Source organism: Amblyomma americanum, chromosome 4, assembly GCF_052857255.1.
Source record: "Amblyomma americanum isolate KBUSLIRL-KWMA chromosome 4, ASM5285725v1, whole genome shotgun sequence".
Classification (NCBI taxonomy): Eukaryota; Metazoa; Arthropoda; class Arachnida; order Ixodida; family Ixodidae; genus Amblyomma; species Amblyomma americanum.
In genome coordinates this window covers 62,881,283-62,895,550 of record NC_135500.1, presented here as the reverse complement: position 1 = coordinate 62,895,550, position 14,268 = coordinate 62,881,283, and the positions used below count along the sequence as shown (strand labels likewise).

Sequence of the window (14,268 nt, the reverse complement as noted above, 5' to 3'; positions counted from 1 at the left end):
ACCTCATTTTTAAGTGGGAAACGCTTCCATCCGGAGAAGTTTTCCCGAAGAACGCCATTGTGCACAAGAGAATGAATGGATGAGTGCTGCCCTATTCAAAGATTGGGTGAAGACCGTTTGGCAACATCGCGCCGGGGCCATGTTGTTCAAAGAGTAACTCCTAGTTCTTGACTCCTACTGCGGCCACTTGACAGATGCCGTAAAGTCAGTGCTTTTGAGAGGCGGTACGGACATTGTAGTGATACTCGCAGGAATGACGAGCCAGCAACCACCACTCAACGTTGCAATCAACAAGCCCTTTAAGGATAGGCTGTGGAAGCACTACGACTGGCTGACGCTTCAGGACAGGGTTTCAATGGAGGCGAAACGCTAAGTAAAAAGCGGTTTTTCGGACAAGTAGCCTACCCAGCCATGGTGGCTCAGTGGTCAGGGCACTCGGCTACTGATCCGGAGTTCCCGGGTTCGAACCCGGCCGTGGTGGCAGACTACCAGCTCACACCGACCGGGCGCTACAAGTGTGCTTCACTTAGCCAAGAGGCGAACTGGGTTGCCGCGACATGGGAGGAAATTCCGGCCGAACTCATAGTGCAGGCCTTCCGCAAGTGAAGTGTCCCGAACGCGCTGGATGGAAGCGAAGGGTGTGCACTATGAGAGGAAGCAAGCGACAAAAAAGACAGTGATGTCAACGATGTTGACGAAGACGATGGGTGAGCATTCGACGTGCTGCAACGAGCGTCGCAAGCGTAATAAAATGCATGTTCTAGTCCTAGTCAATGCCTTTTTTCATTCAACTTACATTCAAGTAAACTTTTTTTATTTTCTGGCTTTATGAATTTTGGAGGTCGGCCTAGAATCGAGGCCGGCCTAGATTCAAGTAAGTATGGTATTGCTGCCGATACATAAACTGGGTCCCCATCTCGCATGCCATGCTGGCCAAAAAAAGAGTTGACTCCAAATGTAACATGCACACCCCCTCCCAATGTTATGTAGCTTTTCGAAGAATAGCATGACTGCTTGTGCGCAGCTCAAAGCAATAAATGAGCAATGATACAATCGTGAAGCCAGCAATGGGAGGCAAAAAAGATAACGGGCGCATTAAAATGACACCCTCACGTGCGGCACGGCTGAATAGCGGTAAACTGAACACCATATGGTTCGGTAGTTTCGGATTCGGGCGTGCGGCAACTGATCGTTCGGGAGAGTGATCGCCAGCGCGAGCGAACCAGGTAAACAGCACATAATTCGTGCCCTCGCCACTCGCATCTTTCGCAACCGCACATGGTAACACGACCACACCAATCTTCCCAAGCCTGCCTTGTGCGCACCCGCGTACATGCTGGTGGTCCGGCACCACAAAGAGCACAAGATATGCAAAAGTTTTTTTGCCAAAACTCTGGATAAAAATTTGGGGGTGCACAAATTATGCATGCAAATACTGCAATAAGAGTGAAGAGGCAAATGCCATAAGGACTACAAGGATGTGGCAATGCTGGCTATTTCGCACACCTTTTGCACAGTGAAACCAGAGAAGAAAACGTGAGAGCAGATAGCAGCGCCTTCCTGTGATCCACTCAGGCTCGTGTTTCTTTCACTGGTTCCATCAACTTAGTGTAAGGACTACTTGAAGTTTTGCATATGCGCAGAACAACTGCACTTACAGTCACAAGATTGACTAAGAGTAAACAAACAGTGAACCGTTGGACCATGTACATGATCACGTGTGCAGAGCTATGCACAGGAATGACAAGTGACAACTAAAGACGCGAACAGCTGAAAGACAACTCGAACACAAAGGAAAGAACTGAAAACATGAAACAAGCAAGCAATCAATCAAGGCCTTTCATGGACATACTAGAAAACCTGAAACTCGCAGAAATGTCAGAGAACAATTAAGTCTGCCACAAATACAAAATAAACATATTGCTCGATATATCCGTTAAACGATCAAGAAGAATCAACCGATATAAAGAAAGTGGGAACACTGAGAAGCCACCTTGCTTCATGTAGGTTGTAATAAAAATATCACCCTTCTTTTAAAAGCTGATATTCACACAAAGAGTGCAAAGCAAAAACGAAACAACTCCAAAAGTCAAAATTTTCCTTGATTGCGTCCAGACTGCAAAGTTACCAAAGCACACCGATGCCATGCCAGTATAAAATATGGTTTATGGTTTATTGGGGTATAATGTCTCAAAGCGACTGAGGCTATGAGGGATGCTGTAGTGAAGGGCTCCGGAAATTTCGACCAACTGGGGTTCTAAACATGCACCAACATCGCACAGTACACGGACCTCTGGCATTTCGCCTCCATCGAAATGTGACCACCACGGCTGGTATCCAACCCGTGTCTTTTGGGTAAGCAGCCTGAGCACCACAACCACAGGCACCAGCAGAACAATATTTACGGTGAAAAGGAACTTTGCAGCTGGGGGATGCCAGGTGGCGCTAGGCTCAGTTTTTTTTAATGAATTCACTAGCATTTCTCATTTCTAACCTTGATTTTGTCATGTTTAGTGAGAGACAAGGACAAGACCCACGCATAAAGCAGTATGTGTGAACCCCTTGCATACAGTTCCTCTCAACTACACGCTGTGAAGCATTCGAACTTGCTAGGGGCCTCACTCCTACTCATCTCTCCATTCTTGTATTTGTAGTCAGCACGTAGTGATCAGAGGCTTGCCACTCTACAGTAAGCTACAGGCATTGTTTGCCTTTTCCCGTTTTCAATATTTGAGGCAGTTGTGGGGCAGGGCCCAGGACCGAGAAAGGCACAGGTGATAGATAAACTCTTCTATTGACTAGGCTTGTGCGAATATTCGTACGTTTTGAATATCGAAGCGAATAATGTGGTATTCGATTCGGGCTTCGAATCGAATAGCAGTGTTCGGAAATCTCGAATATTTTCGAAGTGTTTCGAAGTTGGAGTCTTTAGGAACAGTGCCTTTATATAGAGCTATGAAAGAGTGGTAATTATTAAATATACTGAAAGTGGCGATCGGCGACATGTAGAATCGCGCCAATGAGCGCTTGAAACTAGACTTTTACCCTTTGATCCTTAATCAACCATAAGGAGCCGTGTGCTTTATAGAATATTAGTCTCTCGTGGTAGCACTGGACTAATGTCATAAGATATAGACTGCAAGTTCAGGAAATGTAACCGAAATTAGTCGTCAGTGAATTAGTACTCAGTTGTAGAAGAGCCAGGGTTCGTAGCAATGATGCAAGCTGCTGCTCCCGAGTACCAGCTACCGTCCAGGACTACGTTTTCCCGGAGTGTTGCGCCGGAACTATACTCTAAGGAAGTCCATGGAGCGAATAAAAGGCGAACTTCGGCACCATTTTCAGAGTGGAGTTCAGTGTTATTCGTTGACAACGGACAGCTGGACGTCAAGGGCAGGAGACAGCTATATTTCGCTGACGTGCCACTTGCTGAATGCCAACTTCGAACCTCACAATTTCAACCTTTCCTGCAAGCACATGCCTCAAGGCCACACAGCTGAAAACTTGAAAAATGTTCTGCTAGAGCTTGCTGCTGAATGGGATCTTCCACAGGATATTCCGGTTTATATTGTCACTGACAATGGGCGGAATTTTGTTTCTGCGGTGACGCGGACACCGTGGCATGGAGTTCCATGCTTTGCACATACACTGCAGTTGTGCATCAATGACGCTAAGAAGCAAACGCCCCACTTCGAGGTGCTTTGCACCAAGGCACGAGCAATTGTCGCACATTACAAGAGGAGTGCTGTTGCAATAACACGCCTCAAGGATGTGCAAGCCAGCATGGGAATAGAACCCCTGGAGGTCATTCAAGACGTTCCCACACGGTGGAACAGAGAGTATGAGATGATGGCACGGCTCCTGAAGCTGCGCCCGGCAATTTCCTTGGACTTGTTGGAACAAGACACGATTGACAATTTGTCGTCAACCGAGTGGCGCCTAATGGCTGCAGTAACATCAGTGTTGAAATGTGTAGAGGAAGCCACTAGGGAGAGCTGCTCAGTGAAGCACCCGACCCTCTCACAAGTTGTGCCACTAATACATTGCATGCAACTCCTGTTGGCACAGAAGCAGCATGGTGGTGGCGAAGATGCCATATTTGTGGGAAACCTGCTCCAGAACATGAAGTCCCGCTTTGTGGATATAAAAATGCAAATCCCATGTGCTCTGAGCACGGTCTTAGATCCTCGACTTAAGTCAGTGTGCTACAGTCATCCTAGTGAGGCACAGTGGCTGAAGAGTCAGGTGTGTTCGGCATTGGAGAAAAGTCTTCCACTGAAAGGAGACATGGATTCCAGCACTACTGCATCTAGAGTTAGAGGACTACCTGCACTCACCTCTGAGGCCTAGAGCAGAAAACCCCTACCTCTGGTGGAGGACCAGTGGCAAGGACACCTTTCCACAGTTGGCAAAGGTTGCTCAATTATACATTAGGATACCAGCAACACAGGTGTCCAGTGAAAGGCTATTTGTTGTCACGAGAAGGAGGGAACTCCTGCTTCCTGAACATGTGGAGCAGTTGGTGTTTCTGCACAGCAACATGCTATGAGCATCTCGGCCAGAGAGTGCCAATAAATATTCTAGGTAGACTATTCTAGATCCTTGTACTAGTTGTGCTTTTCCTTCATTCAGTTACCTTGTGAATTCTAGAAACTACGAGTTTCAGTGTAAATATATATATATAATTTTTTACAGCTGTGTTTGCGTTCGCAAACCATTCGCTTTGCTTGGAAAATATTCGTTTCAATTCGAAAATATTCGAACATAATGACTATTTGCTTCGTAGTCGCTTCGAACTTGAAATTCACTATTCGCACATGCCTACTATTGACTTATACTGCATGCATCTGGTAGGCTTCTAGAACATGCTAAATACTGGGGGAGTGAAAGTGCCAGCGGGCCTCGCTCGAGAAACTAGTGTGAAGTGCAGATACACAAAAGAAGGGCAATGAGACGGCGCATCTGCCGACGAGTGTCACTTAACACACTCCGGCGCCCTGCACCCGATGAGTATTGGGTAAATGCTGACGTCCTCGCCGCACGGGCAGGATTCTTTGGTGTGATGTAAGGCATGTGTTGTGCAGCAGTCCTCAATACAGAAATAGTTCCCTTTCCCCACCTTCTCGTGTTTTCACAGAATAATTCCTTGCTCACAAAGTGAAACAAGTAGATTAAGTGCAGCCACTGGCATGGAAATGAAGTGTGTGCAGTCACTGACACAAAAGCAACCTTTCAACCCTTGCACTGGCCGTGTCCTGAGCAAGTGAGTTGTACAGCACACTCACCAGGGCATTGCAGAAGGCCACAGCCGTCAGCACCACAAGGACACCAAATGCAAGGTAGGTGACACCCTGGACCCAGCTGCGCTCAGCACGCCAGGCGCGCAGCTCATGCATGTACAGGAACCGGTTCCGGTACTCGCGCGGCAACTCAAACTGAGATGGTGTCGGAAAGAGGCCCTCGTAGAAGTCATGCACCACCAGCCGCACCTGCAGCAGGGGAGGCAGTCATCCACAAAGTCTCTTCCTGCTGCGCTCAAAAATGATGCCCAATAATGAACCTAACTCATTTCAACAGAGAAAAAAGGTTTTTGTCAAAACAGACGTTTCGGCTTCCATACGGAATAAATCTTTATTGTAGAACCGCGACGCTTCGATAATCGTCCCAGGCACAGGTTGGCGGGAGATTGCCGATGTTACGATTAAGTCTTTTTTCGGTGGTCTGAATCACCAAGGACTCGAGATACTGGCGTGAAAGCCAGTTCTTTTCTTCGGCGATGATAGAAGCCATTTCCCAGCAGATATCGACCTTGCTAGGGGCCTCACTCCTACTCATCTCTCCATTCTTGTATTTGTAGTCAGCACGTAGTGATCATGTGTTCTTTCAGACGCTGAAAGAACACGTGTCGGACGTGAAGAACAAGAAAGTCACTTCCAACGCACTTGCGGAGCACGCCGTACCAGCAGGGCATGACATCTGCTGGGAAATGGCTTCTATCATCGCCAAAGAAAAGAACTGGCTTTCACGCCAGTATCTCGAGTCCTTGGTGATTCAGACCACCGAAAAAAGACTTAATCGTAACATCGGCAATCTCCCGCCAACCTATGCAAGATGCCTGGGACGATTATTGAAGCCTATTTAAGCGTCGCGGTTCTACAATAAAGATTTATAGTGAACAAGGCTTCCGTATGGAAGCCGAAACGTCTGTTTTGACAAAAACCTTTGGACAGTGTCTGCCTTTTTTTCTGTTGAAATGAGTTACTTACTACCCAACCAGACGAGATTTCGTCAGACCTTAGATTTCAATAATGAAACTCTTGTTATGCTTCATCACCTATCATGCAACAGTCATTGCAACATTTGCAATTTGACTGTACCGCCACTACAATAAAATATACAGGGCCCATGAACGGTAAACTCATTTTACACATAACAAAACTGCATTTTTTTGTCTAAAGGATTTTGTGCAATTCCTTCAAAACTGCACAGCTCTAACATTATGGAAGAGGGGGGGGGGGGGGCCATCAACATGACCACCTTTAATGCCCCAGTGATGCAGCATTAGTCTCAACTATGAACATTAGCAGAACTGCTTCTAATGAGCTGAAAGGTTCCTTTTTTTTCCCTGTATGTTACTCACAGACCAGCAATTTTTTTAGAAAAACTCTCACACTAAAACGTAAGACATCCAAAGCAGATAACAATAAATCTTGTTACTAATCAATATCAGGCAAGGCTAACGACTCTTGCCTTGCCATCAGCAGCAAATGAGGAGGTCAGTGGTGTGCTTGCCACTGCCAAGCTTCAACGCATGCCACATAGATGCCACCCATCCCTGCCTAATTTGGTCTTGGCTTTTGGCATTGCTCACAAGTTACAATGAATGACACACTCACCAAGTCCAGATCTTTCCCAGAATAATCCAGGTTGTCATTTAGGCAGATGAACTTCCTGCAAAAAAGGAGATGCTACTGTTGGTCATTACTTTTCCAAGACCTTGCAAAAATCTGTCTTGTCTAAAATCTGTCCATCCGCTGGGGGAGCCTCACCTGCACAAGAATTCGGAGGGCTGTCAACACTCACTTTACTCAGATCCAGATCGTCAACTTGAATGCAGTACCAACTTGTTCAGCAGTTAATCACTACTTTCGAAAGACTGCATGACATTATGCTCATTCTGGGCTCACAGTATTGAATGATTCAGTGATAGACATATCTCGCACGTTGAACAGCACCAGGAAGAATACACTCTATGAAATAAAGCATGGCATGAGGTTGCATTACAACAGTAAGCAATGCGTTGTGCAAGACAGTGTAACTTGTCCCCCAAATTTTTTCGAACTGTTATGCACTGCCGACCAAAACAACCACCAGCGCTGGAAATCATGCTGGCTTTTGTCTACAATGTCTTTTTCACTCTTGAAAAGACATTTTGGCGCGAGCATTGCGAACTCAGACTTGATCTTGTAGCGATTGACACCCATGCACCTGGAGTCACAGAATGCAAGGAGCCCCATCTAAGCACAACGCTTCAAGGGCATTTCGATGACGAGCAGGCTCATCGCGGCATCTCGCGGCGGCCGCGGAATCTACAGAGTGCATGGATTTCAATCCCGAAACTTAATGATATAAATTTTTCATAAACTTTGTCCTTTACATAGCGAAGCAGCAAAACCAATGAAAGTAAAAAGCTCTTCCTTCAGGTCCATAAACGCGTAATTAGGAAAATGTATCACCATTCATTAGCCTTTAAAACCGCAGAAATTTTTGCCATTTCTTGTAACAGTTAGCACCATGATCAAGGTTATCACGCGAATACAAAAATTACGAGGACATCAATAACCAATTTGACCAACCTAGCTAATTGAAAGCCCAGCCCGCGCTGCGTTTTCCAACAAACACTTTCGGATATTGGACAGTTCAACTTGTCGCATCATGTGTGGCTTTTGTTAGTCCTTTTCTTTCCATTTTTGGCTACCTGCTTCGAATTATTTTTTGAACCAGACCAATAACCTTCTTTAAATTTTCTGTGCAGAATGATTGTTGCCACTTTGCAGGCAGCTAAAATACATATTTTCATATTGATTTCTGCATTCTTCCTCTATTATTGTATCTATATGGTGCTGTCGCGACCGCAGCATGGCCCAAATACATATCATGATTTCTGTGATCATAGTTTTATTCTGGCGCAATAGTCTGTCTTTCTATGTGTAAAAGCTACTATGTCTGATTGCGCAATATGTTTATTTGGCTTGTTTGACACATTGTCACGTAGTGGTGACGGCAGTCGAAGCAGCGATGAAGACGGACGAAAGGATCTTCTAAAAGAACTGATTATTGGGCTGACTTGCACCCAAAATGGACTGAATCACTCGGCGGCGGCGAAGCGACAAGCGTGCTCGGCGGTCGTCGAACAGAATGCCCGCCGCTGTCAATTTAAAGCTGATAGCGAACATTCGAGATAAAGGGCGCAAAGTTACTAGAACATTCCGGAACAACGTAGAATCAGCTTTGCCTGGCTGCGATCAATCGAGATAAATCTAGTCGCGTCTTGCGTCGCAAACAAAGCGATAAGGTGGTGTCGCGGCAGATTTGAAAAACGAACAAACACTGCAAATATTGGCGGCATTACTCCCCTCTCAAAGAAGCATCGACCCGATGCATTAAAACAAATAATGCGACTAGTAAGGGAAAAAAACGGATCTTGCGAAAATAGAGCATGGAAATGCAGCGGCCTTTAGCGCGCATAATACGGCTTCAGACGGACTACATGGACAACTTCTGGTCGTACGCGGCGTCGCTGGGATGCAGTCATTGCGTCAGGGATGACTTCATAATCCAGTTCACCCAGCCGACGAACAACCTTGTACGGGCCGAAATAGCGGCGCAAAAGCTTTTCACTCAATCCACGGCGGCGAATGGGCGTCCACACCCAGACTTGGTCTCCTGGCTTGTATTCCGCGTTGCGTCTTCGTAGGTTGTAGCGTCTGGCGTCGGACCGCTGCTGATCTTTGATCCGTAATCGGGCAAGCCTTCGAGCTTCTTCTGCGCGTTGAAGGTAGGCGGCAACGTCGACGTTCTCTTCTTCTGTAATGTTGGGCAGCATGGCGTCTAGCGTGGTCGTGGCATCCCTGCCATGGACGAGCCTAAAAGGCGTCATCTGGGTGGTCTCCTGCACTGCGGTGTTGTAGGCGAAGACGACGTAAGGCAGGATGACATCCCAGGTTTTATGTTCGGCATCGACATACATAGCGAGCATATCGGCGATGGTTTTGTTCAGGCGCTCGGTCAGTCCGTTGGTCTGCGGATGGTATGCAGTTGTCCTCCGGTGGCTGGTTTGGCTGTAGCGCAGGATGGCTTGCGTGAGTTCCGCCGTAAATGCTGTTCCTCTGTCCGTGATGAGCACATCGGGGGCGCCGTGTCGAAGAAGAATGCACTCCACGAAAAATTTGGCCACTTCTGCTGCTGTTCCGTTCGGTAGGGCTTTCGCCTCGGCGTAGCGGGTCAGGTAGTCGGTCGCTATGATGATCCACTTATTTCCAGATGTTGACGTTGGAAAAGGGCCAAGCAAGTCCATGCCAATCTGCTGAAAGGGTCTTGAGGGAGGTTCAATGGGGTTCAGAAATCCTGCTGGTCGTGTGGGAGGAGTCTTTCGTCGCTGACAATCTCGGCATGTTTTCACATAGTGTGCGACATCGGCAGACAGTCGGGGCCAGTAATACTTGTCTTGAATGCGGCGGAGGGTATGAGTAAACCCGAGATGTCCAGCTGTCGGCTCGTCGTGTGAAGCCTGTAGAACTTCTTCGCGGAGACAAGTAGGTACAACAAGGAGGTAGGCTGTTTTGTTCGCTGTAAAGTTCTTCTTCACAAGGACCTCATTCTGCACACAGAAAGAAGACAGTCCTCGCTTGAATGAAGCGGGGGGTGAAGAAACCTTGCCTTCCAGGTACTCGATGAGGCCTTTTAGGTTGGGGTCCGAGCGTTGCTGCTGAGCAAAAGAGCTTGCGCTGATGGGTCCCAGGAAGGCGTCCTCATCGTCGTCCAGCGGCGGTGCATCTACAGGGGCTCGTGAGAGGCAATCGGCGTCAGTGTGCTTGCGTCCGGACTTGTAAACGACGGTGACGTCAAACTCCTGGAGACGCAGACTCCATCGAGCGAGTTGGCCAGAGGGATCCTTCAAATTGGCAAGCCAGCAGAGCGCGTGGTGGTCGCTGACGTGGTGGTCGCTGACCACCTTGAACGGCCGTCCGTAGAGGTAGGGGCGGAATTTCGACGTAGCCCAGATGATGGCAAGGCACTCCTTCTCAGTGGTCGAATAGTTAGCCTCGGCCTTAGAAAGGGAACGGCTAGCGTATGCGATGACCTTCTCGAGCCCGTCACTTTTTTGAACGAGAACGGCGCCTAGTCCCACGCTGCTTGCGTCGGTATGAACTTCAGTATCGGCGTTTTCATCAAAATGCGCAAGGATCGGTGGGGACTGTAAACGACGCTGAAGTTCTTTGAAGGCTTCTGCTTGCGGCGCTTCCCATTTAAACGGCACGTCTGCCTTCGTCAGTTGGGTTAGGGGCTCGGCGATGCGCGAAAAGTTTTTCACAAATCGTCGGTAATATGCGCATAGTCCGAGAAATCTGCGCACTGCTTTCTTATCGGCCGGCGGTTGAAACTGTTCAATAGCGGCTGTTTTCTGCGGGTCTGGGCGTACTCCTTCCTTGCTAACGATGTAGCCTAGAAACAGCAGCTCTTCGTAGGCAAAGTGGCATTTCTCTGCTTTCAAGGTTAGGCCAGACGACTTGATGGCGTCTAGTACTGTTCGAAGTCTTTTGAGGTGCTCTTCAAAGTTCGAGGCGAAGACAACGACGTCATCTAAATATACCAGACAAATTTTCCACTTCAGGCCTGCCAGCACTGTATCCATTACTCGCTGAAACGTCGCTGGTGCGGAACAGAGACCAAATGGCATCACCTTGAACTCAAACAGCCCATCCAGAGTTATGAATGCTGTCTTCTCGCGATCTCTTTCGTCGACCTCAATTTGCCAGTAGCCGCTCTTGAGGTCCATCGATGAGAAATATTTGGCGTTGCAGAGGCGGTCCAGTGTGTCGTCGATGCGGGGGAGGGGGTAGACGTCCTTCTTTTTTATGTTGTTCAAGCGGCGGTAATCCACGCAGAATCGAAGTGCGCCGTCTTTCTTTCTCACTAGAACAACCGGTGCCGCCCATGGGCTGTTTGAAGGCTGGATGACGTCGTCGCGAAGCATTTCTTCGACTTGGTCCCGGATGGCTTGTCGTTCTCGCGGAGACACACGGTAGGGGCTTTGACGGAGAGGTCGGACGTGTTGATCCGTTATAATGCGATGCTTGGCAATTGGCGTCTGCCGCACCTTCGGCGATGTCGAAAAGCACTCACTGTAGTTTTGAAGCAGATTGCGGATCTGGTCTTGTCTGTTCCGGTGCAGGTCTGGGTTGATGTCGAAAGTGGGCGAGTTCTCTTGGTCAGGCGGATCTTCCGCGGAGGGGTCGGAGAGGGCGAAGGAATCTCGTACGTCAGATATTTCGTCGTAGAAAGCAATCGTCGTTCCTCTGTTAATATGCCGGTATTCTTCGCTGAAGTTAGTCAGCAGTACTTCGGCCTGGCCATTGCGGAAATGTGCGATGCCTCTTGCGATGCTGATTCCTCTGTCTAGTAGCAACTGCATGTTCCCCTCGATGATGGCTTCAGTGTTTATGGCTTTCGTGGCGCCTACGGTCACGATAACGCTTGAACGGGGTGGGACGCTCACTTCTTCCTCCAGGACACTTAGGGCAACGTGATTTTCCCGAGTTTTCATCGAAGCGATGGCTTCGTCCGTCGAAAGCGTGATCAGCTTGGATCGCAGGTCGATGATCGCCTGATGCTCATTAAGGAAATCCATACCCAAGATCACTTCGCGGGAGCATTGCGGTAGCACAACAAAGGTCGCAGGATAGGTATGTCCTTTGACAGTCACTCGCGCTGTGCATTGTCCTGATGGCGTAATGAGGTGGCCCCCAGCGGTGCGAATTTGTGGGCCGTCCCAAGCCGTTGTGACTTTTCTGAGCTGCGCAGCGAATGTTCCATTCATCACCGAGTAATCGGCTCCTGTGTCGACTAGAGCGGTAACTTTCCGGCCGTCGATAGTCACTTCTAGGTCGGAGGTCCTGGCTCTTGCATTGCATGTCGCTCTCGGCGTCGGGTCACGGCTTCGTCGCGTATGCGAGTCACGGGTTGGGCGTGTGGTCGAAGCTCCTCTGGGTGGCGGCGTCGATTTCAAGGTAGCTTGCGTCGTGGTCGAGGTTCTCATTGTGTGCGGCGTCGGTGCAGCGAGTGTCGGTTCTTCATGCGGCGTCGCGGGTGCAGCGTCATCATGGGGCGTGGTCGGTGGAGGATCTTCGGCGTTTAGCTCGTGAGCAACCTCACCTCCAGAGGTTGCTGCCTTTAGTTTCCCCTACGGGGGCTGGGCGACCTTCCTCGTACCGCGGCTGCGTAGCTGCGGCGTGGCGACGCAAAGCGCGAGGTTGACGGCGATGGTGAGCGCGAAAAGCGGTTCGGCGTGTACTCTTCTCGACGCAGGTACTCGTCGATTTCGTGCGGACGTTGTCCGAAGCGTGGTCGTGGGGCGTTAACGGCAAATCCTCGAAGACCGATACGTCGGTACGGGCAGTGACGAAGAATATGGCCGGCCTCACCACAATGGAAGCACAACGGCCGGTTGTCGGAAGTCCTCCAGGCGTCGCATTTCCTGGGGCTTGAGGGTCGGTCATAGGCTGGGCGGGCGGGGGCTGGGAGGCGGCGTTGTGGACCAAGTGGCTCATCTCGGGGAGGACGTGGGGGTTGCCGTTGGGGCTGAGCAGTCCTTACTGCAGCGGCGTAGGTCATGGCCTGGGGTTCTGTGGCCGTCGGGGTGCCAAGTGCCTGTTGCACTTCTTCCCGTACCACGTCCATCAGAGTCGATGCTTGTGGCTGTGGGGAGGATGGCAGTAATCGGCGTAGCTCCTCTCGGACGATTTCACGGATAACTTCCCGCAAGCTGTCGCTGGTGGTGGCCGGCGTGTCCGAACGGATTGCACAGGCAGAGGAAGGGCGATTGTACTGCCGAGCTCGAACGTCGAGGGTATTCTCAATCGTGCGTGCTTCTTGCATAAACTCCTCAACTGTTTTTGGCGGCTGACGGACGAGGCTGCCAAAGAGTTGTTCTTTTACGCCGCGCATTAAGAACTGAACTTTCTTTTCCTCGGTCATCCCGGGATCGGCGCGGCGAAATAGGCGCTTCATCTCCTCGACGTAGCTGCGGACGGGCTCATTCGGAAGCTGGATCCTGGACTCGAGGAGTCGTTCAGCTCTTTCTTTCCTCACGACACTGGTGCATACCTTCAATAGTTCTCTCTTGAATAGCTCCCATGTCGTAAGGGACGACTCGTAGTTTTCGTACCACGTGCGTGCGGAGCCATCCAATGAGAAAAAAACGTGTCCAATCTTTGCCGCATCATCCCACTTGTTGAATGACGCCATGCGCTCAAATTGGTCCAACCATTCTTCAGGGTCTTCGCCTAGGGATCCATTGAAAGTTGGCGGCACCCGCGGCTGCTGCAGTATGATCGGTGTCGACATCTTTGGCGAGGTTGCAGTGCTGGTAGCAGCGTCTTTTCGCTGTCTGGTGCGGTCCGGCAGTTTCCCGAACTCAGGCTCCTCTCCCTGGAGACGTCGGCTGGCTCGCTGAGCTGCTGGCTCGTCCTCGGGTGCGAAGCGCTCAGGGCTGGCTTCACGACTTGAAGGGGGCGTCCGGAACATGGAAGGCTACCCCGCACCTCCACCAGATGTCACGTAGTGGTGACGGCAGTCGAAGCAGCGATGAAGACGGACGAAAGGATCTTCTAAAAGAACTGTTTATTGGGCTGACTTGCACCCAAAATGGACTGAATCACTCGGCGGCGGAGAAGCGACAAGCGTGCTCGGCGGTCGTCGAACAGAATGCCCGCCGCTGTCGGCCGTGCTCAATTTAAAGCTGATAGCGAACATTCGAGATAAAGGGCGCAAAGTTACTAGAACATTCCGGAACAACGTAGAATCAGCTTTGCCTGGCTGCGATCAATCGAGATAAATCTAGTCGCGTCTTGCGTCGCAAACAAAGCGATAAGGTGGTGTCGCGGCAGATTTGAAAAACGAACAAACACTACAAATATTGGCGGCAATATTATATAGAGAAACTTTAGCTCAGGTATGTAGATTTATTAGAGAATATACGTATATTTA

The 14,268-nt window shown here is 49.5% G+C and overlaps 1 protein-coding gene across 1 annotated transcript in view; it reads right to left on the bottom strand.

Annotated features, from left to right (window-relative positions):
- The window catches only part of LOC144127981 (N-acetylglucosamine-1-phosphotransferase subunits alpha/beta-like), a 151,023-nt gene that overhangs the window by 26,165 nt on the left and 110,590 nt on the right, over positions 1 to 14,268 (bottom strand). Inside the window, exons 21-22 of the mRNA XM_077661009.1 lie at positions 6,897 to 6,951; positions 5,286 to 5,489 (exon numbers count right to left, since the gene is read on the bottom strand). Of these exons, the coding sequence (XP_077517135.1) occupies positions 5,286 to 5,489; positions 6,897 to 6,951 (259 nt within the window). The remainder of the gene's footprint in view (positions 1 to 5,285; positions 5,490 to 6,896; positions 6,952 to 14,268) is intronic.